Genomic DNA, 27,226 nt, shown 5'->3' with positions numbered 1-27,226 from the left:
AACATGATCGAAACATTCAAGACACTGAAGGGAATAGACTTAGTAGATAAAGACAGGTTGTTCACTCTCTCCAAGATACGGAGAACGAGAGGGCACTCTCTAAAGTTAAAAGGGGATAGATTCCGTACAAACGTAAGGAAGTTCTTCTTCACCCAGAGAGTGGTGGAAAACTGGAACGCTCTTCCAGAGGCTGTTATAGAGGAAAACAAAGTTAGACAAGTTCCTGCTGAACCAGAACGTATGCAGGTAGGGCTGGTCTCAGTTGGGGCACTGGTCTTTGACCTAGGGGCCGCCACAGGAGCAAACTGCTGGGCACGATGGACCACTGGTCTGACCCAGCAGCGGCAATTCTTATGTTCTTATGTTATGTTCTTATGAAACTCAGGCAACCTAACTTCCTGGTTGACATGGAAACCCGAGACCACTTTCGGTAAGAAGGAAGGTACAGTACGGAGGAAAACACCCACATCTGAAATATGGACAAAGGGTTCCCTGCATGAAAGAGCCTGAACCTCCAAAATATGCCATGCCAAGACTATGGCGACTAGAAAAACAGTCTTGATCATTAGGTACAGCATCCTTCAGTGGTTCAAAAGGGTCCTCTCCAAGGCCCTGCAAAATGATGTTAAGATTTCACAAAGGGAAAGGAAGATGCAAGGGAGGATGCAGACTAGAGAATGACACAGTGACAAAATTCATCACCGTTACCGTCCCCGCGGATAACCGCGGGAAAACATCTTCATATCATTCTTTAAGGAGCGAGGGAAGAATCAGAATATGAATGGCCACAACCACTGACCCTCAAGCTTTGCTTTGAAGAATGCTGGTATAGAAGGACTGAGGTTGAAATAGACACTAAAATATGACATGGGATTATTTCCTGCGGTTATCCACGGGGACGGGAACGGTGATGAATTTTGTCACCGTGCCATTCTCTAATGCAGATGAAGCACTCCCTCATAAACCTGGTCACATCTGGATGAGCAGTAAGCACACTAGTGCCTTTGCAAACTCGAAAACACGAAAGGCTTGCAACTTGAACTTTCAGGAAGGCCACTGCCAGCTCCGAAGGAAGACTTCACAGGATCCACTTGATTCCTAGCACACCACTTTTGGAAAGCCTTCCAGGCTTTGGCATAAGAAGCCATAGTAGAGGGTTTCTTCGAGATAATTACCCCCGAATAGCCCTGCTTCATCAAGGCCGTGGGTTTTCCATAGGCACTGGTTCCTGACTGAGAAGATAACGATGAAGAGGGAGACGGAGCTTCTCATCCCACTGAAGATCTACAACATCCGCATACCACTGGTGGCGAGGCAAATCCAGAGCCACTAGAATCACCAGGCTAGGATGCGTCACTAAACGGCGGATTACACGACCAACCAGAAGCCACGGAGGGAACACATACAGGAGTTCACAAACTGGCCAGAGCTGCACCAAAACATCCGACCCTAGGCTTCCGAAATGTGTTCTTCAACTGAAATGTGCCTTCAAGTTCTCTGCTGAAGCCATAAAGTCCAGCTGAGGCTGATCCCAGCACTGAACAATCAGACCAAATGCCTTCTACAAGCAGGACCATTCTCCTGGGTCCAGAATCTGTCTGTCAGCTGAGGAAATCTGACTGAACATTGTTGACACTGGCAACATGGGCCACTGAGAGTGACAGAAGATGAGTTTCTGCCCAACAAAACAGCATGCGAGTTTCCTCGCCTAAGGGAGCGCTTCTCGTGCCACCTTGACAATTTATGTAAACCACCGCTATGGCATTGTCAGAGAATATCCAAACTGCTTTTCCTACTAGAATGGGCTGGAGAGCAAGTAACACCACTGAATTGCCCTGAGTTCCAGACAATTGATAGACCAATGTTTCTGAAGATGATTCCACTACACCTGAATGGATCATTCCCCGCAGTGAGCACCTGAACTCAATAGGCTGGCAAACATCTTGAGAATCATCCATTCTGATATCCGAAGAAGCCTGCCCTGACGGACAGCCTCCCCCAGAAGCCAACAGGTCAGGCTGCTGCGAGCTGGCTCCATCCAGAGGAGTGGCATCTGAAAGACCACCGAAAGAGAAGGGACTCCTGGAATGGGCACATGTGCGCTCAAGCCCAGGAAACTATCTTCAAAGAGGCTGCCATGGACCTCAAAACCTGAAGATACAGCCAGGCCGTGTGAAACGGGCAGCCCAGAAGAGCTCTGATCTGCTGTTGAAGTTTCTGTCTGCATGCTTCGGGAAAAAAAACACATGACCCTGCTTGGTAACAAAGAGAAGCCCCAGATACTCCAAGGACTAGGAGGGCATCAAATTGCTCTTCTTACATTACATTACATTACATTACATTACATTAGGGATTTCTATTCCGCCTGTGCCTTGCGGTTCTAGGCGGATTACAATAAAGATGATATCTGGGCATTTCCAGTAGAATTACATTACAGGAGAAGAGTAGATTACAAGTAACAGTGAAGAGTTACAATACATATCGCAGCAGATGTAACATAGCCACGGATTACAATCAGTGAAAGGAATCAAAGAAGTCAAGAATTTCAGTTAATCCTTGGTTTTCAAATTTTCTCAACTATGGAACAAACTTCCTCTCATTTTAAGGGGTTCTGGTCCTTTTCAACTTTTTTGTAAATCTTTAAAAACTAATTTATTTGCCAAACCAGTCATATTAATATTTTCTGATTGTTACTTTTTTCAGTATCTTTTTAGTTACTGTTAACCGAGTCGAGCTCCTTTCTGGCTAAAGACCCAATAGTCAAAGCTAAGTTTTAGTTTAGTTTAGACCAGGGCTGCCCAAGTCCAGTCCTCGAGATCTACTGGCAGGCCAGGTTTTCAGGATATTCACAATGAATATGCATGAGAGAGATTTGCCTGCACTGCCTTCTTGGTATGCAAATCTCTCTCTCGTGCATATTCATTGTGGATATCCTGAAAACCTGGCCTGCCAGTAGATCTCGAGGACCAGACTTGGGCAGCCCTGGTTTAGACAATCCACTCTAATGCCTGCAATTGTGACACTACCGTCGCAGTGCTGGTGCGTCAGGGAGGGCCGTCATCAGTGGGAGGTGGTGCATTTTTCCTTCTTTTTTTTAATGAGGCAGATATTGTGCATTTGTAACACACATGGCATATGTTCCCATTAAAAAATAAAAAATAAAGGCTCCTGCCACGAACAGCTAAGTGGCAGGAGGCTTTCCCCTATCTCTCAGCTATTTAGGCTTCCCCTGCCAGCTCTGCGCATGTGTGAGTGTCGCTCTCACAGCCATCAATTGGATGGGAGAGTCGGGGATTACGATGAACCTCCACGTAAATTATTTGCCTGCAAACATTTTAGTACGTCAATAGCTCTTTCTAAATCAGCCCAAAAATTGGATCATAGCAGACCCACATGGTCTTACCGATCCTTTTAGTGCATCTAGGCCTCAATATGGTTATTCTTATGTTCCCATCCCATAGGGCAAATGCTAGGCACTCACCTAGGCATACACTCTAATACCAGGGTTACACAAGGAAAAGAAAACACTGACCAGAGATCAAGCACAAAAAATTCAGTATAGTTCTGTGATTCATATAATTTATGTACAAAATTCCAGGAATACTGTGTCTTCTTTGGGGGGGGGCAGTGGCATAGTAAGGGGTGGGGGGGGCAGTTCGTCCCGAGCCCATCTTCAAAGGGTGAAGCACCCCTCCTCCTCTCCTCCCTCCCCCGCTCCTCTCCTTGCCACGTGCATACGCCCCTTGCCTTCCCTGTACCTTTCTTTCTATCCCAGCGCGAGGTTGATGCCTGTATCGGCATTGGTGCTCTCTCCTGACGTCACTTCCGGCACCCGCGTCTAAAAATGACATCAAAGGGTGAGCCGACACCGATGTGAGCATGCTGCTCATGTTGGAGAAGTTAAAAAGGGAAAGGGAAGGGGGTGCGCATATAGCAGGGGGCAGGGGAGGGACACCACCGCCCCAGGCGCTGCTCTGCCACCGGGGGGGGGAGGAATAGTTTACTTTCAGCCCAATCAGTTCCTCTTGAGCCTGAGCCACAGTCGGGGTAGGGAGGAATTTTTCAGCCATTACCCAGTAGATTCACCTTGTGGCTGAATTATGGTCCACATTAGCTGGACTCTTGAAGAAGCCATATTTTGTGTTCCCTGGCCAAGGACTTCAGCTGCTATAACTGAATTGAGGGAAATATTAAAAAAAGGAGAAAATCCCCAAGAAATGATGGCATGCCAAGACTCAAAGAAAGTTTCAACTGAGCTGGAAGCCCAAAGGAGTAGAAGGAAAACTGCCAGACCAAATTACAGCAATGCAATCTTAGTCAATTTGGACTGAAGAACAAATCAGCTGGTTGAAAGATTATGACAAAGTAATGTGTGTGCAGCAGCTCTTACCTGAGCACACCTTCCCAGTTCCACCCTGTTCAGATACTGGAATATCTGTAGTGCCAATTCATAAGGCAGCTGGATGTCAAAGAAGGGAATCTCATTTATTTCATTCTGGAAAAAAAAACAGCAAACAATTAAACCCAACTTATAAGAAACTAATGTACATTAACCAAATGATATAATGTAGTAGAAGCCAGCAACCCCCTTTCCACTCTCTATTCCCACATATAGCATCTCTCCCTTCTTCTGGACCTGGTGCAAAATTGTAAAGTAAACTCAATCCAGAGCAATGCCACTTGTTTGTTTATTGCCTTTTCATGAAGAGATTCACCTAAAGTGGTAATCAGGTACTCGAAGTATTTTCCCTGTCTGTCCTGCCAGGCTTACAATCTAACTGTGGTACCTGGAGCAATGAAAGGTTAAGTAACTCGCCTAGAGTCACAGGGTACAGGCTGGAATTGAATTCACAACCTCAGGGTGCTGAGGCACCAGGCCACCTCTCCCCCTTTCCCCACATGAATTCCTGTGTCAGAAAGGGGAGAGACGCAGAGCACAGGCCTGTGTTTAAAGGAACTGCACTGACTTTCAGTCTGCTTTAAAGCTTCCATTGTTGGTGTCATGATTGTCATGTTGTCTTGGTCTTGTCGTGTCTAGGTAGGTAAAACCAACATTTCAGCCATCATGCTGTGGCTTTCTTTAGGGTATGCTGCGAGGTCTACAATCTATCTTTATATATAGTGAGTCTACTGACCTGATTGAGAACTGCAGACCTCCCTGTTCTCATTCAGGTCAGTGGACCCACTATATATAAAGACAAACTGCAGACCTCACAGCATACCCTGAAGAAAGCCACAGCATGATGGCTGAAATATTGGCGGCAAATCTGGTTAACAGCAACAATCAAGGTTGAACGCTGTAGAAGAATGACTACAAGGTCTTAAGTGAAGAGAAAGGACAATAAGCTTTGAGCATGGCACAGAGACTTTAAAAATGACTTGGTAGCCTTTAGTGGGGAGGTGTACTAGCAACACACTGCCATTTCTGAGTTTGGCAGAAGTGTGGAGAAATAAGAGAATAGAACTGAGAAGCAGAGATCCTATGAACATATACAATATAATGGGCCCTCCTGCCTGATACACCTGAAACTGGAGGAAAAACTAAGTAAAAGGCAAAACATCTTTAGACAAACGTGGCAGAACCACCCTCAAGATACAATGTGCTGAAAAAGAAAATGAGGGCTCCCATGTAACTCTAATTGCATCTAACTAGACAGAAGACCCCAAGACAAAGTCTTCAGAGATACATCCCACAGCTCTGGCAAAGTGTTTAGGAGCAACCTAAATCTCGACTGAGGCAGTACTAGGCTAGATTGGATAGGAATCTGAATAACTCCTACCCCAACTGCAAAAAGCATGGGGCACCAAATTACCGTTTATACTTTGATAAAAACTTAGGGCTAGCCCTTCACCAAACCCTCTTTATACAGAGAAGAAAGTGAAAAGACCCCGCCTGATGCATCAACCAAAACAAGTGGCTGCTATACACCTTCTCCAGCATGTGGCACCATCACTGAAAAATAGCTATACCCAAATCTACCTCTTGGAAGGCCAAGTTGCAACCTAAAGAGAGACAGAAACTTCCTGAGAATAAGCTGTAATGCAAGCAGACTCACCAACTGCCCATTTATTTCTTTAAAAATGTATACCCTACTTAAAAACCAAGGTGGTTTACATGCAACATACACAATCATTTACAAAGACGTGGTCTTCATCATAAGGCGTATGGGATAGACTTAAAGATCTCAATATGTATACTTTGGAGGAAAGGCGGGAGAGGGGAGATACGATAGACATTTAAATACCTACATGGCATAAATGCACATGAGTCGAGTCTCTTTCATTTGAAAGGAAGCACTGAAATGAAAGGGCATAGGATGAAATTAAGAGGTGATAGGTTCAGGAGTAATCTAAGGAAATACTTTTTTACAGACAGGGTGGTAGATACACGGAACAGTCTCCCGGAAGAAGTGGTGGAGACAGAACTTGAGATAGGTATGTGGGATCTCCTAGAGAGGAAGAAATAATGGTTACTTTGGCACTCAGTTGAAGTAGAAGGAAGAATCCAGGTTGTTTGGGCAACCGAGTAGCTATCGGGATTTTGGTGGCTAACTCTTGTTTGAGCCTGACTAAAATCTTCAGAATGAGAAGGATGGCAGAAACAAATAGAGGAGCTTGTTCATCCAAAATAGAAGAAATGCATCTGCTTCGAGATGATGAGGAGAGTACTGGCTGGAACAGAACTGAGACAACATGTGGCTATGGGGAAACACAGACAGATCTATCTAAGGAGTCCCCCAAAGAGAGAAGATATGGCGCAAGACTGGAGTTGAGAGGCCACTCATGTGGTCAGATAAATCTGATTAGATTGTCAGCTAGGGCATTCTGTTTACCTTGCACATATAAGACTTTGAGAAAGATGTTGCGAGGAATTGACCAGTTCCAAATTTGCTCAGCTTTTTGACACAGAGAAAAAGCCCGTTCCTCCCTGTTTGTTGATATAGTACATTGCCACTTGATTGTCTGAATAAAGAGGACTTGGTTGGATATACAATCCTTAAATGTTTTGAGATCATTGTGAACTACCCGCAGCTATAAGAGATTGATGTGGAATTTCTTCTCTTGAGCAGACCACATTCCCCGAGTCCGGTAACCATCTAGGTGAGCGCCCCAAGCATACATGGATGCGTCTATCATGAGTACTTTGTCATGTGAAGGGATGTGAAATAGCAATCCTCTGGAGAGATTTGTCAGATTCAATCACCACTGAAGAGATTGATGAAGAGATGAGATGATTTTGATCTTTTGAGAGAAGGGATCAGTGGTCTGAGATCACTGAGATGCTAGGGTCGACTGAGCTGATCTGAGATCAAGTCGTGCGAAGGGGGTGACATGAACTGTAGATGCCATGTGACCTATGAGAGGCATCATTTGTCTTGCTGAGATGTTTTGCAGAGTGAAGTAGAACATAAGTAGTCTCCTGAAACTCTTGCAGGCGGTCAGATGGAATATACTGTTCAAAATCAGCCAACTTCTTTATAAGAAGATAAAAAGTTGAGATAAAAAGACAAATAGAAGTTGTAATTGACAACTCTGTGGGCTAATAGAGTTCTGTTAAAGACGGTGTCCAAACTTATCCATATTACGGCCCTCACTATGCAGTGGCATAGACCCTGGAGCTGTAGGATTTTTAAAAAGTGGGTTCAACCAGCAAAGACAGATGTGACAACTGTGGTTTATCAAATCCAGGACAAGATTATATTCAGTAAAGAGAGTCAATCTTTCTAGGAGCTATAGTAGTAGAGAGAGGTATCTCCCAGTTCTTAAAGAGTGCTTCCTTAAGTAGATTGCGAAGAAAGCAACAACAAGCTCCTTAGGAAGTTCATCAAAATCTAAAGTCTGAAGGAGCTCTGCTCTGGGCTTTGTGTCTGACTCCAATTTGACAGGCAGAGCTTTTCCCACCTGCTTGATATATTTGGTAAATGAAAATCCTTCTGAAGAAGATCTTTGTCTGGGAGAAAGAGGAGATGGATCTGAAGGATGGCTTCTTAGCCAGTTTACTTGATGGAGGAACACCATCCGATGTTGATGGAGGCGTCGATGCTGGTACCGCCGGTTCCGATTGCTTGGATTTATCACTGGAGTCCATGGTCAATGCAAAGAGCTTTTATTGCTGGATACAGTTGAGTGATGGAAATTAGGGCACTGGCACCAACAGCACTTCTTAAAGCCGCTTGAAGGCTTCAACATGGAAGGAAAAATCTTGGAGGCAAAGTCAAAAGAGGAGACTGAGAGGGGACATTATCTACTAAGTCTATTCCCTTCATTATCTTGAATGTTTCAATCAAGACAGGTTGTTCACCCTCTCCAAGGTAGAGAGAACGAGAGGGCACTCTCTAAAGTTGAAAGGGGATAGATTCCGTACGAACGTAAGGAAGTTCTTCTTCACCCAGAGAGTGGTAGAAAACTGGAACGCTCTTCCGGAGGCTGTTATAGGGGAAAACACCCTCCAGGGATTCAAGACAAAGTTAGACAAGTTCCTGCTGAACCAGAACGTATGCATGTAAGGCTAGTCTCAGTTAGGGCACTGGTCTTTGACCTAAGGGCCGCCGCGTGAGCGGACTGCTGGGCACAATAGACCACTGGTCTGACCCAGCAGCGGCAATTCTTATGTTCAATGGCTGACACTGAATACATAAAACAGTGAAGGGGAAAAAGGGGGGCCTGAAGGCCTGATTGAGGGAACAAAAAGGCAAAGAAATATATATATATATATATATTTTTTTTTTTTAACACAGACCAAAGAAAGCTATAATAAAACAAGAAATTAACAAAGTCTAAAGGACCTTTCCGGACTAGCACAAAACTGATTTCTTTTTAGATATGCAATTCATCAAGTCGCTAGGACTCGAGCATGAGTCAATAGCACCTAACAACAAAGGAAAAAACAAACGCTGACAGGGAGGCAACACAATTTGGGATGGAGTCCAAAAAAAATACAACTTCTTTGCTCCATGGAAAACCAAGGATTGAGGAACCACAAGCTGATGTCAGGCAGGAAGGCACTCGCACGCAAATACTGCCTGACATCCAGCTGCCTTTTTTTCCAGAGGTTGCAAAGCTTCACAAAGCTTAAAGTGATGGTGCATTTTTCACTGTCTGCACCAGGCTCCACGAATGACATCACCTACATGTGAGAATATGCTGCCTGCTTGTCCTAGGATAAAAAAGTATTTCCTTAAGATTACTCCTGAGCTCATCACCTCTTAACTTCATCTTATGCCCTCTCATTCTGGAGCTTCCTTTCAAATCAAAGATTTGCCTCATGTGCATTTATGCCACGTAGGTATTTAAACATCTCTATCATATCTCCCCTCTCCCACCTTTCCTCCAAAATCCTACAGAAGCCAGTGACAGACATAAAACCCTGCAGATGTGCTCAGATCCTGCACAGCATACAAATAAATGCACCACTCAGGCTAGAACTCAGGGAGAGGAAAGTGCCTAAGAATACTGCACAGTTGGGTATTAAGCAGCAATCTATCTGTTTATCATTTCCTAGAACTAAATCCAAACCCATTATATCAGGGCTGAAAACTCTAGGTCAGTGATGGCTAACCTTTTTGAGCCCGAGTGCCCAAACTGCCGCACAAAACCAAAGAATTTCCTCAAAGTGCCAGCACGTCAATTAAACCTTAATAACAAGATTTTAGTATCTAAAAACTCTTTATAAAGTTGCCTGAACTATGTAACATCATTTTTAAAGGTTGGAATCTTTATATTGTCAGAGAATCAATTTGATTCACAATCCTTTGGTTTTCATTTCAATTTATTGGCAATTTGTAATGTTTTAATGATTTCATTCAATTTAATGAATTTAGGAAGAATTTGATTCAGTTACACAATATATTTTAAATGTATTATTCACATAACATGTCAAATGTATCCTGAGTAAAAAAAAAGATAAACTTTTTAAAACTGTTAACTGTGTCAAGACTCGGTGTGTATTCCCAAAGAGTCTATATATGTTTTTTTGTAAAATTTACAATCAAATTAGAAAATAGTTAAATCATTACATTTCTAATAATATGATGTAAAGAAAACAAAAGAGCTTTCAATTAAACCAACCATTTTTATTGGAAATTCCAGATTGGAATACAACAGGGCCATGTAAAGTCCCTTTTTTAAATAACATCTTTAAATAATATTTAAATAACTTAGAAAGTGTCTTATCTGCAAACTGAAAACACTGCTTCATGTAAACATATGCATTGGGCATGCTCTGAAAAAAATTAATGTGATTTTTGTTGTTGCATGCATGCTGATAACTTGTCAATCCTTGGCTCATAGTGCGTTAATTTCAGAGCAACACATGCAGAACTCGTGTCATCCGTTAATCTGTTTCTAGCATCAGATTTTATATGATTCAAAGCCGAAAACAGCTGCTCACAAGCACAGGATGACCCAAACAAAGTAAGAAGAGCAATCCCAAGTGCTTTCATGGACTTAAAATTGTCTGGCAGAGAATTCCACGCTTTTAGGATTTCATTTTCAGAACTGCTAGCAGTGATTTCATTTGTCACCCTTTCACACTCAATACGTTCAAGAGCCGCACGCAGGTCATTGAATTTACTTTTCCAGATAGAGCTTTCTTGAAATTCCAGTAGCTCCATTTCCAAATTTTGAATATCCAACCACTGTAAGCAGGAAAGATCAAGATCTTCAAATGTGGACTTTTCTGGGGAAGTTATAAATGAAAGGGTTGTCTCCATCTTACGGAACTGAGAAAATCTTTTACTAAAATTCTCCTTTGCTTCAGCTACAATGGTGGAATATGCTTTGTGGATTTCCTGGTGTTTTTTATGACTGTCCACAAATGTTGTAGAATTATCCAAATGTATTTTTAGGTTGGGAAAATATTTTAGCTGTCCACTCTCAAGGTCTTTTTCAAAAACATGCAATTTTCTCTCAAAAGCTTTGATGTCACTAAACATGCTTTCTGCTGTTTTTCCCATGCCTTGTAATTTTTTGTTTAGTACATTAAAGTGGTTAGTAAAATCTGTAAAGAACATGAGGTTGGTAAGCCAGGCCATATTGGTGAGTTGAGGATAGTCTTCCCCCTTTTCGTTCATAAATAGGCTAACTTCTTCCAAGCAGGCCACAAATCTCTCTAACACTCGTCCTCTGCTCAGCCACCGGACATTATTGTACATCAGTAAAGTGTTATATTGTGCCCGAACCTCATCAAGAAGGGCTTGAAATTGTCGAAAATTAAGAGCACGCGCCATGATGAAGTTCACCATTTTTGTTACATCTTTGAGGACATCGTCAAGTTTTTTGCTGCTTTCTTTGGCGCAGAGAGCCTCTTGATGTATTATGCAGTGAAATTGAATCAGTGGATGTTTTGCTTCCTTAGCAAAGAAATGAATGAATCCTGATGTTGTCCCCACCATGCTAGGTGCTCCATCGCTAGTAATTGAAAGTACTTTTTCTGGACTTATGGCTAGTGATGAAAAAGCCTCCATCACAGCATTGTGGATATCTATCCCTTCTGTTCTTCCAGGCAAAGACAGCAGTTTTACCAGCTCTTCTCTCATGATGTCACCAGTAGCATAACGCAAAATGAGCGCTAGTCTTGCATGGTTAGTAATATCTGTACTTTCATCCAAGCACATAGAGTAGAAGGGTGCTTTTTGTAAGTCGCAAGTAAGCTGTTGACTAACATCAGCAGCCATTCGCAGAACCCTATCTTTTGCAGTATTTCTGCTTAGCGGCATCTCAGAGATGCGCTGCACAATTTTATCCTTGTTTTGGAAATCATGGAAGAGTGAATTACTCCCAGCCAAAATTGCCTTTTTGATAAAATCTCCATCAGAGAGGGGCTTACCATGTTTTGCCATGCACAGTGAAATTTGAAAGCTGGCAACTGTAAGATGATTAGTTTTTGAAAGATAGTTGCTAAAACTAAGAGATTGGGAGTGATATTTCTTTAATTTTCCTACAAGGAACTCTTTTCTTTGAGCTAAACCAAGTTCAGCAACACTGTTATGGTTGGTCTCAAAGTGACGTTTGACACTTGATGTGCGAGACACAACACTTTCATTACACATAATACACAATGCTTTCCCACTGCGTTCAATCACTCCATATGTACTCTGTCCAGGCCTCTTGGAATGGTCTTCCACTATCTGTTTTTGCTTTTTTTGCTGTACTCATTTTCTTTGTTCAAGACTTCAAGTCTACAAAAAGATAAAATTTGTATAATAAAAAAAATCTAATGAAGTGCTGTATACAAATCCGTCCCCATAAAAAAATATGTGATTGGGGAATTTTACTAATTGTAGACATCCGTTTTGGTCAAAAAATATACTGTCCGGGTGAAAACCGGACTTGTGCAACCTGAGTGTATGGGAAAAGGACTTTTATTTTTCATTATTGGAGCCTTTGTTATTTTATTATGATGTTTACAAAAGCACTGTGAAGGGCCACATATACACTTTACTGTTTTTTGCTATATTGAGTTTTCCATAAGGTACAGCACAGAGGATTAGTGTGTTGGTTGTTCACAGAGAGCCCAGCCCTCCTCTCAGCTTACTGAACTTCTCTATGCAATCATCATAAGCAGCTTTTTTATTTCCTCGAATTTAGCATGTCCCCCATGGAAGATACAGAGGTTTTACAGAGGAGCACATTATTAGACACATTAACTTCCCCCCATATCCTCACCTCTCTAGCATGGGAGCACTAGGAACTGTTCCTGATTACAGATGTCACATGTGGAGTTACACTACAGCCTCACTGAGTTCCTGTGACAGACTCAGTGTGAAGCTTCTCTTCCTCCCCCCACTTCCCCCTCACACACTGCTTGGCTCATAGGATACTAAAGGGAAGACAGGCAGGCTAAACATCCACTCACAGGACTGCAGCCAGCACAGGAGGATGGGCCGCGGCCCACAGGGACAATGCCCGGTCCTCCCAATGGCCAGTCCGGCCCTGTTGCCAGGTGAGCTGCAAAGCAGACACCGGCACACTCGCCTCCCGCCGCGCCGCATATCTTAATTGCGGACTAGAGAGTTGTGCGGGGACAGAAATCCCACCCGTCCCCGCCAAAGTCTCACCCGTCCCCACCCGTCCCCGTGAGGAATCCCACCCGTCCCCGTGAGGAATCCCTCCGTCCCCACCCGTCCCCGCGAGGAATGTCCTCCGTCCCCGTGAGAATTCCCCTCTGTCCCCGCACGTCCCTATAAACTTCAGAAATAGTTATTTCATTTAATTATGCTACTGAATTAAAGGCTCTGGTAGAAACCCATTTACAAATAAGCAAAAAGACTTTATTAATTTGGAAATATTAATTGGGAAGAATACACATTTTGTAAACGGGTTTCTACCAGAGCCTCTTTTGTTTATAAATTTTTATCAACACAACTAATATACTACTTTATCCTGAAGCAAAGAAAAAAAGAAATAGAATTCTTTTCATACCTTTGTTGCCTGGTTTCTGCTTTCCTCATGTTCTCATTCAGTTCCTTCCATCCACTGTCTCTCTTCCTTCTGCGTCTTCCATTTGCTCTGTTACTGTGCCTCTCCCTTTCTCCCCCCTTCCAAATTGGTCTGGCACCCATCTTCTTCCCTCTGCTCCCCCCATAGTCTGGCATCTCTGTCTTCTTCCCTGCCAGCGTCTTCTCCCCACTCTCTCTTCCCCATTTCCTTTCAGCGTCCTTCTCCCCCCCATCTTCCCCATGTCCTGTCAGCGTCCTTCTCCCCCCTCTGTCTTCCCCATGGCCTTTCAGCATCCTTCTCTACCCCACCCCCCATCTTCCCCATGTCCTTTCAGCGTCCTTCTCCACCCCACCCCCCATCTTCCCCATGTCCTTTCAGCGTCCTTCTCTACCCCTTTGTCTTCCCCATGTGTTTTCAGCGTCCTTCTCCCCCCCCCGTCTTCCCCATGTCCTGTCAGCGTCCTTCTCCCCCTTCTGTCTTCCACAAATGCTTTCAGTGTCCTTCCCCCCCCCACCCCATCTTCCCCATGGCCTTTCAGCGTCCTTCTTCACCCCTTTGTCTTCCCCATGTGCTTTCAGCGTCCTTCTCCCCCCGCGTCTTCCCCATGTCCTGTCAGCATCCTTCTCCCCCTTCTGTCTTCCACAAATGCTTTCAGTGTCCTTCCCCCCCACCCCGTCTTCCCCATGGCCTTTCAGCGTCCTTCTTCACCCCTTTGTCTTCCCCATGTGCTTTCAGCGTCCTTCTCCCCTCCCCCGTCTTCCCCATGTCCTGTCAGCGTCCTTCTCCCCCTTCTGTCTTCCACAAATGTTTTCAGTGTCCTTCCCCCCCCCCCACCCCGTCTTCCCCATGGCCTTTCAGCGTCCTTCTTCACCCCTTTGTCTTCCCCAGTGCTTTCAGCGTCCTTCTCCCCCCTCCTTCTCTCCCGCCCCGGGTGCAGCACAGCCGGCCAGGTCCCCTTACTTTTGTGGCGCTTCCGCTACCGACAGACCGACAACAGCCCCGGTCTGACAAACCTCCCTGCCCTTAACCGCGAATCTAAATTTCCTTCTTACAGCTGCTGTAAGAAGGTAATTTAGATTCGCGGTTAAGGGCAGGAAGGTTTGTCGGACCAGGGCTGTTGTCGGTCGGTCGGTCGGGTTAGCTCCACAAAAGTAAGGGGACCTGGCCGGCTGTGCTGCACCCGGGGCGTGGCGGAGCAGACCGCCCCCTCCCTTGGTAGCCACTCGAGCCACTCGAGCTACTCCTCCTTACCTACCCTGCCTGCAGCACAGAGCCGAACGGAAGTCTTCCCGACGTCAGCGCTGACGTCGGGAAGACTTCCGTTCGGCTCTGTGCTGCAAGCAGAGCAGGTAGGGAGAAAAGCCGCGCGACTTAGTACATCCAGCCCCGCAGGAACCCCGTGACCCTCGGAGGCGTCCCCACGGGATCCCCGCAACCCGTGCAGCTCTCTATTGCGGACCTTCCCGCATGCCAGTTGCAAGGCCTTCGCGTGCCACAGGTTCGCCATCGCTGCTCTAGGTAAAACAGGTCAGGAAGGGTTAAACACCAAAGCTAATGCAGTTACAATGAATAGTAGGCAGCCAACAAAGGGAGAATCACACCAGGGGTTAACCTTGATCACATTGCAGGGAAAGAAAAGGAAGGTTCCTTTAGCAGCAAAGGAGAGCAGCATCAAAAACAGCCTGTAGCCAAGCCAAGAGGGAGCAGGAGTGCTACCACAGTTCCAAGGAAACAGCGGAACCCTGTTGAACCTGAAGCCCAGGTAGACCCTTTTGATAGGGAGATGCAATGGGAGGAATTGTCTGAAGATTCTGACTTTGAGGAAGCCATGGAAGTGGAAGACGGCTTAAGCTGGTGTAGAAATAATAATAATGAAGATTTAGCTGCTAATGAGGAAGTAGGAATGGACACTGCTTAACTGGCTAAGGCACTGCTTTAACAAAGTGAAGGGAAGCTAAATGTTATAGGAGAGCTTTATGTTTAAGGAAGACAGGAACGCAAAGAAGTTTGAAGAGGAATTATTCTTTGGATTCCTAATGAAAAGCAAAGCCTGTCTCAGACTGTTAGTTGCCAGAATCACAGTGAAGAGTTAGGCAATTAAGTGGGGGGGCTCCCCAACAAAACCCCCCGTCAGAGCCCCTAAAAACTGTCATTTTCTTCGGCGTGCACCTCCGTCTTGCGCTCAGTTGTCGGCGCGCGCCTTTGTCTTCCGCGGTTTTGTCTATGAACCGCTTTTAAGATCCCTCCCCAAAAATATAAATTATCCCATTTTGCTCTTTATATTTTAGATGTGCTTCACACACTTGGGTTCTGGTTCATAGACAAAACCGCGGAAGACAAAGGCACGCGCCGACAACTGAGCGCAAGACGGAGGCGCGCGCCGAAGAAAATGACAGTTTTTAGGGGCTCCGGGGGATTTCGTTGGGGAGCCCCCCCCCCACTTTACTTAATACAGATCGCGGTGGCGTTGTGGGTGGTTTGGGGGGTTGTAACCCCCCCTCATTATACTGTAAACTTAACTTTTTCCCTGTTTTTAGGGAAAAAGTAAAGTTTTCAGTAAAATGTGGGGGGTTATAACCCCCCAAACCCCCCACAACGCCCCCACAACGCGGTGCGATCTGTATAAAGTAAAGTGGGGGGGTTCCCCCCTCCACACACCCCCGTCGGAGCTCCTAAAAACAGTTATTTTCTTCGGCACGCACCTCCGCGCTGCGCTCAGTTGTCGGCGCGTGCCTTTGTCTTCCGCGGTTTTGACCTGACACCCTTAAAAGCAGATCAATAAGGGTGGATAGATCCCATGCACTGGTTTTACACAGTTGTTAAAACCAGTGAAGAGCTTCAGTGTCACATGTTAGGAACTGTGATGGCTAAAGCAAGGCTTGAAGATTAAAAGGGTTTTTTTTATTCTCTCTGAGCCATTAGGCTAGATGAAGGAGGACTGATCTGAAGTAGTCTGGCTTACAATGCCTGTATGAAGGTAGGTAAATGAACTGTTCTTTATAAGCAGAATGTTTTGATGATGGTTTTCATTGAATTCTGAATGAATAAACTCTGAGCTGAATTAAGGCAGTAAGTATTAGGCCAATTTTCTTAAGAGGAAATCTGTCCCCATACGTCATATGATGAAGACCATTTTAGTAGTTTTCTGGATCGACTCCATCCCGCTCGTATCTTTTTGAAGGTGTGATCTCCAGAATTGTACATAAGAGAAGCTCACACCTGAAGTTTGTCTCACCACCGATTAGAGGATGTAAATTTTAAAAAACATCATCAACATCTTTTCTCTTATCAAGCTGCATTATGGGGAAAAGATCTGGAACAATTACTTATGCATGCTAATAACTATGAGGAATTTAGGAAACACCTAAAAATATATCTGTTCCGGAAGTACTTAGATAGCTGAACTGCACAATCTCCCACAACAATTGATCTCTAGAACAGTTAATCACCAATCTCTAACTTTGTTAGTTCTACTCAATTTGTAGCATTTTTAATCATTGTAAACCGCATAGAACGTCACGGTCCTGCGGTATATAAATAAACTGTTATGTTATGTTATATTCTAAACAAGATCTCATACAAGGGCATCAATACCTCCTTTTACCCACTGGTCATACGTCAGCATCCTTCTAGCTTTCATCATCGCGTTTTCAAGCTGTTTGGCCACCTTTAGATCATCACATACTATCACACCAAAGTCCTACTCTTCTTTCATGCACAAAAGTTTTTCACCTCCTAAAAACTGTTCTATTGCCTCAGGTTTTTGCAGCCCAAATGTATGACCTTGCATTTCAAGATTCACTAGGTCCTTCCTAATGTTATTTACACCATCAGGGGTGCCTACTCTATTGCAGATTTTGTTATCATTCACAGAGAGGCAAATCTTACCTGGCAACCCTTCAGCAATATTGCTTACAAAAATGTTAAAAAAAACAGACCCAAGAACCAAACTTTGAGGCACACCATTGTAACATTCCTTTCCTCAGAGAGATCTCCGTTGACCACTACCTCCTGTTACCTTCCACTCAACCAGTTCCTGACCCAGACCATCACTGTGGCCCATTATGAGGGCACTCAGTTTATTCATTAGATGCCTGTGTGGAACACTGTCAAAGGCTTTGCTAAAATCTAGATACACCACATCTAGCATACTCCCTCTATCCCATTCTCCTGTCACCCAGTCAAAAAAATTGATCAGATTTGTCTGACAAGACCTGCCTCTAGTGAATCTATGTTGCCTCAAGTCATGTAATCCATTGGATTCCAGAAATGTTACTATTCTCTATTTTAAAAGTGTTTCTATTAATTTACTTACCACAGAAGTCAGACCTACCGGCCTGTAGTTCCATACGTTTTCCTTATTTCCATGTTTGTGAAGAGGGAGCACATCCGCCCTTCTCCAGTCCCACTCCTGATTCTAGAGAAGCACTAAAGAGGTCAACCAGCAGAGCTGACAGAACTTTTGGCCCCGTTGCTTTGTTCACCTTTAGTTTAGCTAGCTCCTCATGAACTCAGTCTTCTGAAAATCTATCAGTGTTTACCACACTTCTATCTCTAATTGCATTTGTCTTCTGCTGATGGAAGCACAGAAACACTGGCTAGTTCTAGGATGCACCACTGCTTATACTACTGATGACAACCATCATTAGAATTTAGTGTTCTCTGCCTCCATCTTCTGGATAGAGAATAAACCACTTGTCTGGACTGGTGTAGCAGTGAAAAATTTCCTTTTAAACATCTTTGACCTCCCTCTCACTTGTATGTATTTTTGACCATCTGCTGAACTAAATTTTGCTGATAGACACAATAAAAATTAAAAGTTAGTCAATTATAGCTCCTAGGAAGGGCCTAAAGTCCTGATTGGCTCTGGTGCCTAAGGCCCCTCCCCTGGGAGAGGATAGGGAGGGGACTTAACCGTATGAGCCAATCAGGGCCTTAGGCCCCTCCTAATGCATTTTAGGATGCACTGGGAAGGGGAAGGTCTGCCATTTTGAAGAACAGGGCCTGCCAGCCAGAGAGAATGGGCATCTCTCCTGCTGTCCTTCAACTTAAAGGCATGGGGGGGGGGTGAGATGTTGTTGGGGGATTCCAACAGTTGGCCAGCAGAGAGTGGGCATCCCTCCTACCAATCTTCTCTGGGTAGGGGGTACAGACAATAGCAGGCAAGAAGGGACGTCGTTGGGAGGGGTGACTTTTCCTTCTGCTGTTCTTCCTGACAGTCAATCAGCTAAGCTGGCAGGACTCAAGGAGACCTGTAGCACCTTTAATCGGGGCAGGGAGAGCAGCCTTGACAGGAGGGAGGAGCTGTACCTAGCAAATACTCTTCTGAGCAAGTGCCAGGCACAGTTCCTCCCCACCTTTACCAGCAATTCTCTGCACAAACAGCATGCATATAATTTGCATGCTATTATACTGAAAATCATCAGTAAAAGAAAAATCGCCCCCACTCTAGCCACTATATCGACCTGCTGGATTTTACTGGTGAGTTTTGAGAATCTAACCCTAGGACTAGGGGGCACCTGATGAAGCTACTCAGTAGTAGATCTAAAACAAACTGGAGAAAATATTTCTCCACACAACGTGTAAATTCTGGAATTCGTTACCGGAGAATGTGGTGAAATTAGTTAGCTAAAAGAGAAGTCCATAGGCCATTATTGAGATGGCTTGGGGAAATCCACTGCTTATTCCTAGGATAAGCAGCATAAAATCTGTTTTACTGCTTGGGATCTAGCTTCATACTTGGGACCTGGGTTGGCCACTGTTGGAAACAGGATACTGGGCTTGATGGGCCTTCACTCTGTCCTAGTATGGCAATTTTTATTGTTACTGCTGGGAGGAGACACTAGCCAATAGCACAGAGACTTTCTATGAGCAGCTGCTGATCTCTGGCACTAAATGCTAGCAAAGGTTTTATCTGCAGCATGAGCCAACTGTTAATTCAGAAAGCTATCCAGTCCAGCCTCAGATTCTTGTTGGTGCTAGGCCAAGTCTGCAACCGCCCAGTGTCACAACTGCAAAACTGGATCATATCTCTACAATCTGGCAAGCCTCACTAGTAAGAGATGGCAGCCCTTCCACTGTAGCTCCCAATGAAGTTGCCTGCCCCCTTTATTTAACCATCTGCACAGATGTATTCCAATTCCTCTAAGCTGGAGACAGTTCAGAACTAAGGTGGGGGGGGGGGGGGAATATCATGCTCCTTATACAGAGAATAATGCTCTGCTACATCCATCTTCAACACAATGGTCTGGGTTATGTTTACTGTATGCCACTAACAACCTTGTAGAAGAAATAGTGATAATCCAAAACAGATAAGATTTTAAAAAAAGAAAAAAAAGCTTTGAACAAATTTATTTTAAAAAATTTATATACCGCCTATGATCTAAGCGGTTTCTATAAAATGTAGGCAGTAAGGGGAAAGAGGTAAGGAAAGGAACCAAGGACCCTTTCTATCGTACATGTATGACTGGTTGAGCTCTGAATTCGTCAGATTAGCATTTGCAAGTTTATGAAGCATCCTTTTTTCTTGTTCACTAAGCTAGGAAACACAGGGATCCAAGCATCATCAAGTATATTTTCATGTTTCATACCAATCTATCATTCTAATACACCTCTGTCCATAAATCCTAATAAATAAATAAAGCCTAATAGCATGCAAAGCAATCTTAAAAATAATTAACAGAATTCCTTTTGAAGGAAAGAAAATTACAAAAAGGAAAAAAGCCTATTACAATGTCATGAAGCCTGTAACCAACAGTATTTCTCTTCCCATTTGGAGCCAGCAGACATTAGAGTTAGTAAACATGAAAAAAAATATCACAAATTTCTTTTCAAAGAAATTTTAAATTTGCTTTCTGCTCATTTTCCCACAGACTTTAAAGAAAAAGAGAGTCTTAAATGAGCAGCAGGGAACCCTTTCTAAATTGGTCTATCTGGCCATAATAAGCAGATGCAATTAGGTCTTCAACCCTTTAAATCTTAAGTTTTAAAAAATCCTTTGCAGACCAAAGAATTAAAACTGCTTGCAATGCATATGCAAATAATAACTGTATGTCTGTATTATATAGCAATAATAATAATAATAATAATTTATTTCTTGTATACCGCCAAACCAGTAAAAGGTTCTAGGCGGTTCACAGCAAGGCTGAATATCCAGCCGATTTACAATACAGGTAGTCGTCGACTTACGACCTATCCAAGTTACGACTGTTTGACCTTACAACGCGACTTCCGCTCTCCGAAGAAAAAAAATGTTGTTAACAGATTGCTTTAAGATGATTAAAATATTACCCAGTCTAATGTTCTTGCCTTAATTTAACATAGGCCGACTTACATCCTGATCCACTTACGACCTAACAGTTGGAAGGAACCAATTGCGGTCGTAAGTCGACGACTACCTGTACAAGAAAAGCTATTACTAGAAGATACATAATGCCTATAGATTAAAAGCATTAACATTAGAATACTTAAGTTACAAATTTATCAAATAGTTGTGTTTTTAGTAATTTTCTAAAATTATAGTAAGATGGAACTTCTAGCATAATTTTGTCAAACTAGGTATTCAATTTAGCTGCCTGAAAAGTTTGAGTTCTCTCTAAAAATATCTTAAAGCGACATAATTTGACAGGAGGGTCTGTAAGTAACTGGACTTTACGTGTAGGCTTGTTTGAGTAATTGAAGGAAAATTTGAATAAAACTCTGGCCTCTATCGGTAACCAATGCAATTTTTGGTAATAGGGAGTAACATGTTCCCATTTTTTCAAACCAAAAATCAATTGAACCACTCTTAGGGTTCCTTTTACAAAGCCGCGCTAGGGCCTTAACGCACGGAGTAGTACGCACTAACCGCTACTGCCTCCTTTTGAGCAGGCGGTAGATTTCCAGCTAGCGTGCGCTAGCGCGGCTTTCTAAAAGGAGCCCTTAGTTTTTTGAAAATTTTCTTATAGGCACCCAAGTAGTCAAGAATACTCAATATCAATGACTGAAGGAAACTGTATCAAAATATTTCTTAATTGTTCGTAGTTTCCAGAGAGCTACAAATTATGCAAATATTGATTATGTTAATCCGGTATTCTATTCTGCCTAAGGTCGGGTTAGGTCAGTTACCCAGGAAATGGGCACTTTGACGCAGATGTTCAATAGAGTTGCTAGGTAGATCAGCACAGTTAATACAGTTAGGTCATAGTTACCAAAACTTAGGGCTCCTAAGGTGTGTTAGCGGTTTTAGAGTGGTTTAATATTAAAAATCATCCCCATTCAACCTCCTCCAAATTGAATGAAATTGTGTGTGGATGTTCCCTATAGCCTCAAATGAAACCATGTAAAAATTTCTGCTGTATCTCTATAGAGCATAGTACTGTTTCTATATGACCATCCTGAGTTCCCACTCTGCCGTCGCGTGCATTGCTTTCTCCCAGATTCTGGCTGAAGTTGTCCCACATTGGTCCAAAATATTACTATCATTTTTTTAACTAACCTAAGAGCAATCCAAATAAACAGCCTCCGATGCTCTTGAATCTCCTGCAGGGAGCAGGGTCCTGTCTCCCAACAATAACACCTTGTACCTTCGGTTGACTTTGTGCGGGTCACCCCCCTCAACTAACTCTTATCTGATTTTAAGGGTCAATTTACCACTTTTGGAATTATGTGCAGCTAGGTTCGTTTTCAGAATTGATGCTTTTAGAAATTCAAAATGAAGGGACTAAAGGTTTACTCGTCTTTGTATTTTTTGATTGTTGAGCACAGCAATAAAGATAATTTCAGGTTCAAGAAAATTTGACCATGTCACACCATTACTGCAAAAAGCTCACTGGTTGCCAGTAACATATAGGATTACATATAAAATAGCTCTTCTAGTCTTCAAGACCATACAAACCAACGCTCCGGCATTTATAGACAGGCTTTTGATTCCACAGAGCTCATCGAGAGTTCTTCGATCTATTTCACAGTCTACCCTTAATGTTCCATCCTTGAAAATTATCGAAACACGCCGTGCTTCTATTTTTTCCGTAACTGCTCCAATGATTTGGAATTCTCTTCCTTTATATATAAGACTTGAACAAGATTTGCAGAAATTTAAGAGTAGTTTAAAGTGCCTTCCTTTTAAAGAAGCCTTTAACTGAAAATATAATGTCCAACCTAGATGTAATATCTTACGATTTCAGCCATTTTCAAATTAAGATTTTAATAGCTTTCTTATTCGACCCCATCCCCACCAGCAAGCCTTTTCTTCTTACCCTCCTTATGTACTTTCCCTTTTATGTACTTTTTCTTCAAAATTGTATTTCCTCCCCTCTTTCCTATTGTTTCCCGTGGCTTTAAAAAGCAAATTCCCCAAGTAAGTCTGGTAACGAATTATGTATATGTGATTTCTTTAAAATCATATTTTTACCTTTTGTACAACGCTTTGTAATTTGAGAAAGCGTTTAATCAAATAATATGAATAAACTTGAATAAACTTGAAACTTAAACTTGTTAGGAGAAAATAGATTTTTTGAGACATTTTTGCAGCCAGGAAGGCTCATGTTGATTGCCTTTGTACAGCTATGAAGAGTTCCCTCACTTTGATATTCAAAGAGATAATCAACGCTTTATTGCATCTTCATGAACTCATAACAGTGGTTCATTAGACCTACTACACAAAGCTCTCATGAACCTTCAAAGATTAAATTTCTATAAATTTAGGACTCTAGCTCTTAAGAGGCTCCCATCTGTTCAGTGCTTCTACCCTTACGGTCCAAACAAGTTTACACCCAAAGAGAACAATAAGAACCCGATGTTCAGCTACAAAATGGGGGGAACACTGCTAGGGGTGAGTAACCTTGAAAGGGACCTGGGGGTGATGGTCGACACATCACTGAAATCATCGGCGCAATGTGCGACAGCCTCAAAGAAAGCAAACAGAATGCTGGGCATCATCAAAAAGGGTATTACAACCAGGACGAAGGATGTCATCATGCCGCTGTATCGCGCAATGGTGCGCCCGCACCTGGAGTACTGTGTTCAATACTGGTCGCCGTACCTCAAGAAGGACATGGCGATACTCGAGGGAGTGCAGAGGAGGGCGACTAAACTGATAAAAGGTATGGAACATTTTTCATACGCTGACAGGTTAAAAATGCTGGGGCTGTTCTCCCTGGAGAAGAGGAGACTTAGAGGGGACATGATAGAAACCTTCAAAATCCTTAAGGGCATAGAGAAAGTGAATAAGGACAGATTCTTCAAACTGTGGGGAGCCACAAGCACTAGGGGTCACTCGGCGAAATTGAAAGGGGACAGGTTTGGAACAAATGCTAGGAAGTTCTTTTTTACCCAGAGGGTGGTGGACACATGGAACGCGCTTCCGGAGAATGTGATAGGCCAGAACTCTGTACAGGGGTTCAAGGAGGGTTTGCATAGGTTCCTAGAGGATAAGGGGATAGAGGGGTACAGATAGAACTTGAGGTAGGTTACAGAAGTGGTCAGAAACCACTTCACAGGTTGCAGACCTGATGGGCCGCCGCGGGAGCGGACCGCTGGGCGAGATGGACCTCGGTCTGACCCAGTGGAGGCAACTTCTTATGTTCTTACATCTCCCTGAGGGAAGCTGAATGCATTATATAACCCATAAAAATATTACCGTTAGAGGCTACTATAATAAAGTAACTTTGCTTTCTCTGAAGGAAAGCATTTCCATTTGCTTCACTGATCAGAATTTGCTAAATTAAAAGATATGTATCAAGAAATGTCAACTAGCCTCTAATGAATTACCAAAAAAGCTACATACATTCAGTAAAACAACTAGAAATCAGTAGAGAACTTTAGGAACATACTTACCTAAGAAGAGGCTAAGAATATATTAGAAACATGAGCTGGAGCATATTTGTAATACTCCCCTCCCAACTAAGCTCATAACTATAATCCCCTGGAAGTAAGTTTGAAGATCTTAAAATATTTCACAATAGAAACAGGGATAACATCCTAAGACTAAGGAGGTTGTTTTAGAAGCAGCTACATAAGTAAATAGCACCATGGATATGTTCAATTCTATTCAAGTCTATTCTAGAACTTTATCTACCGCCCAGTACACAAGAGCAGTAATATCAACTCACTTGTATGAAGCTTCAGAAAATGATTAATATATACTGTATGTATGTATATGCCTGGGATGCAGTATTTTCAAGGAGATGTAGTTTGGTCCGGCACAAAGTATAGAAGTAGAAGGGACACTGGGAAGCAGTGATCACAATATCATCCGCTTCAACCTGGACACAGGGGCAAAACATCGATCCAGAACAACGGCCACAGCACTGAACTTCCGAAAAGGGAATTACGAAGGGATGAGACTCATGGTGGGGAAGAAGATTAAGAAGAGGATAAGCACTGTAAAAACACTAGAGCAAATATGGAATCTTTTTAAGGACACAGTCACCGAGGTGCAAAATCTATATATACCACGTATCAACAAGGGATCCAAGAGGAAAAAGAACAAAGAACCGGCGTGGCCCACTGTAGAGGTGAAGGAAGCAATCAGAGACAAGAAAACTTTGTTTAAGGAATGGAAAAGGTCAAAAACGAATGAAAACTGGAAAAAGCACAAACAACATCAAAGCAGGTGCCAAAAGAGACTACAAGGAAAAAATAGCCAAGGAGGCAAAAAAACTTCAAGCCGTTCTTTCGATATGTTAAGGGGAAACGACCCGCAAAGGAAGCGATGGGTCCGTTGGATGACCATGGAATAAAGGGAGTGCTAAAGGAGGACAAAGCCATCGCCAACAAACTGAACACATTTTTTGCATCTTTATTTACCGAAGAGGAGATACACAACATACCGGAAGCCGACAGGCTATACGCAGGAAACAAAGACGGGAAACTGACTGGAATGACAGTCAGTCTAGAAGAGGTATGCAGGCAGATTGATAGGCTTAAAAACGACAAATCCCCTGGACCGGACAGCATCCATCTGAGGGTAATCAAGGAACTGAAAGGGGTTATAGCTGAACTGCTTCAACTAATAGACAATCTGTCGATCAAATCAGGAAGGATTCTGGAAGACTGGAAAGTGGCGAATGTTACGCCAATCTTCAAGAAAGGTTCGAGGGGAGATCCGGGAAACTACAGACCAGTGAGTCTGACCTCGGTATCGGGAAAGATGGTAAAGGCGCTGATAAAGGACCGCATCATTGACCACCTTGACCAACAAAATCTGATGAGGACCAGCCAGCATGACTTCAGCAAAGGAAGATCTTGCTTGACGAACTTGCTGCACTTCTTCGAGGGAGTTAACAGGCAGATAGACAAGGGTGACCCGGTTGACATTGGGTGTTCGACAAGGTCCCGCATGAACTACTTTGAAAAATTGCAAACCATGGAATCAAGGGTGAAATACTTCCATGGATTAAAAACTGGTTGGCGGATAGTAAACAGAGAGTGGGGGTAAATGGACAATACTCTGACTGGAAAAGCATCACAAGTAGAGTGCCACAGGGTTCGGTGCTTGGACCCATGCTCTTCAACATATTTATAAACGACCTGGAAATTGGTACGACGAGTGAGGTGATAAAATTTGAAGACGATACAAAGTTATTCAGAGTAGTGAAGACACAGAAGTATTGCAAGGACCTGCAAAATGACATAAACACGCTTTAGAAATGGGCTGCGACATGGCAAATGAGGTTTAATGTGGATAAGTGTAAGGCGATGCATGCTGGTAACAAAAATCTTATACACGAATACAGGATGTCCAGTGCAGTACTCGGAGAGACCACCCAAGAAAGGGACTTGGGGGTACTGGTCGACAAGTCGATGAAGCCCATGGCGAAAAGGGCGAACAGAATGCTAGGAATGATTAAGAAGGGGATCACAAACAGATCGGGCCATGGTACACCCCCACCTGGAATACTGCGTCTAGCACTGGTCGCCGTACATGAAGGACACAGCACTATTTGAAAGGGTCCAGACAAGAGCGACTAAAATGGTAAAGGGGTTGGAGGAATTGCTATACAGTGAGAGATTAGAGAAACTGGGCCTCTTCTCCCTTGAAAAGGGGAGACTGAGAGGGAGCATGATCGAAACATTCAAGATAATGAAGGGAATAGACTTAGTAGACAACGACAGGTTGTTCACCCTCTCCAAGGTAGGAAGAATGAAAGGGCACTCTCTAAAGTTAAAAAGGGAATAGATTCCATACAAACGTAAGGAAGTTCTTCTTCACCCAGAGAGTAGTAGAAAACTGGAATGCTTTTCCGGAGGCTGTTATAGGGGGAAACACCCTCAAGACAAAGTTATACAAGTTCTGCTGAACCAGAACGTACGCAGGTAAAGCTAGACTCAAGTTAGGGCACTGGTCTTTGACCTAGGGGCCGCCGCGGGAGCAGACTGCTGGGCACAATGGACCACTGATCTGACCCAACAGCGGCAATTCTTATGTTCTTATGAGCCAAAACGTCGGATGTAATTCCCGTTTTTAAAATTTTGTATCAACCGGCTCACATTTATCCACATGTCAAGCAAATTTGTGAGGCAAGATCTCCCTCGGCTGATCCCATGCTGACTCCGTCTCATTAAATCACGTTTGTCTACATGTTCCGCAATTTTATTTTTTATAATAGTTTCCAAGATTTTGCCCGGCTCCGAAGTGAGGTTTACCAATCTGTAATTTCCCAGATCTCCCCTGGAGCCCTTTTTAAAAATTGGCGTAACATTGGCTACCCTCCAATCTTCAGGTACTACAGACGATTTTAGCAACAGGTTACAGATCACATCAGCAGATCAGCAATTTCATGTTTGAGTTCTTTTAGTACCCTGG

General features: G+C 43.3%; 1 protein-coding gene across 1 annotated transcript in view; it reads right to left on the bottom strand.

Annotated features, from left to right (window-relative positions):
* Positions 1-1,897: 1,897 nt before the first annotated feature.
* LOC117365536 (F-box/WD repeat-containing protein 8-like) overlaps positions 1,898-27,226 on the bottom strand; it is a 49,341-nt gene continuing 24,012 nt past the window's right edge. The window contains exons 2-3 of the mRNA XM_033956017.1: positions 4,391-4,495; positions 1,898-2,053 (exon numbers count right to left, since the gene is read on the bottom strand). Of these exons, the coding sequence (XP_033811908.1) occupies positions 1,898-2,053; positions 4,391-4,495 (261 nt within the window). The remainder of the gene's footprint in view (positions 2,054-4,390; positions 4,496-27,226) is intronic.

Source organism: Geotrypetes seraphini, chromosome 8 (genome assembly GCF_902459505.1).
Source record: "Geotrypetes seraphini chromosome 8, aGeoSer1.1, whole genome shotgun sequence".
NCBI classification, from domain to species: domain Eukaryota; kingdom Metazoa; phylum Chordata; class Amphibia; order Gymnophiona; family Dermophiidae; genus Geotrypetes; species Geotrypetes seraphini.
The sequence above is the reverse complement of the archived record's forward strand: the minus strand, read 5'-3'. Positions and strand labels throughout refer to the sequence as shown.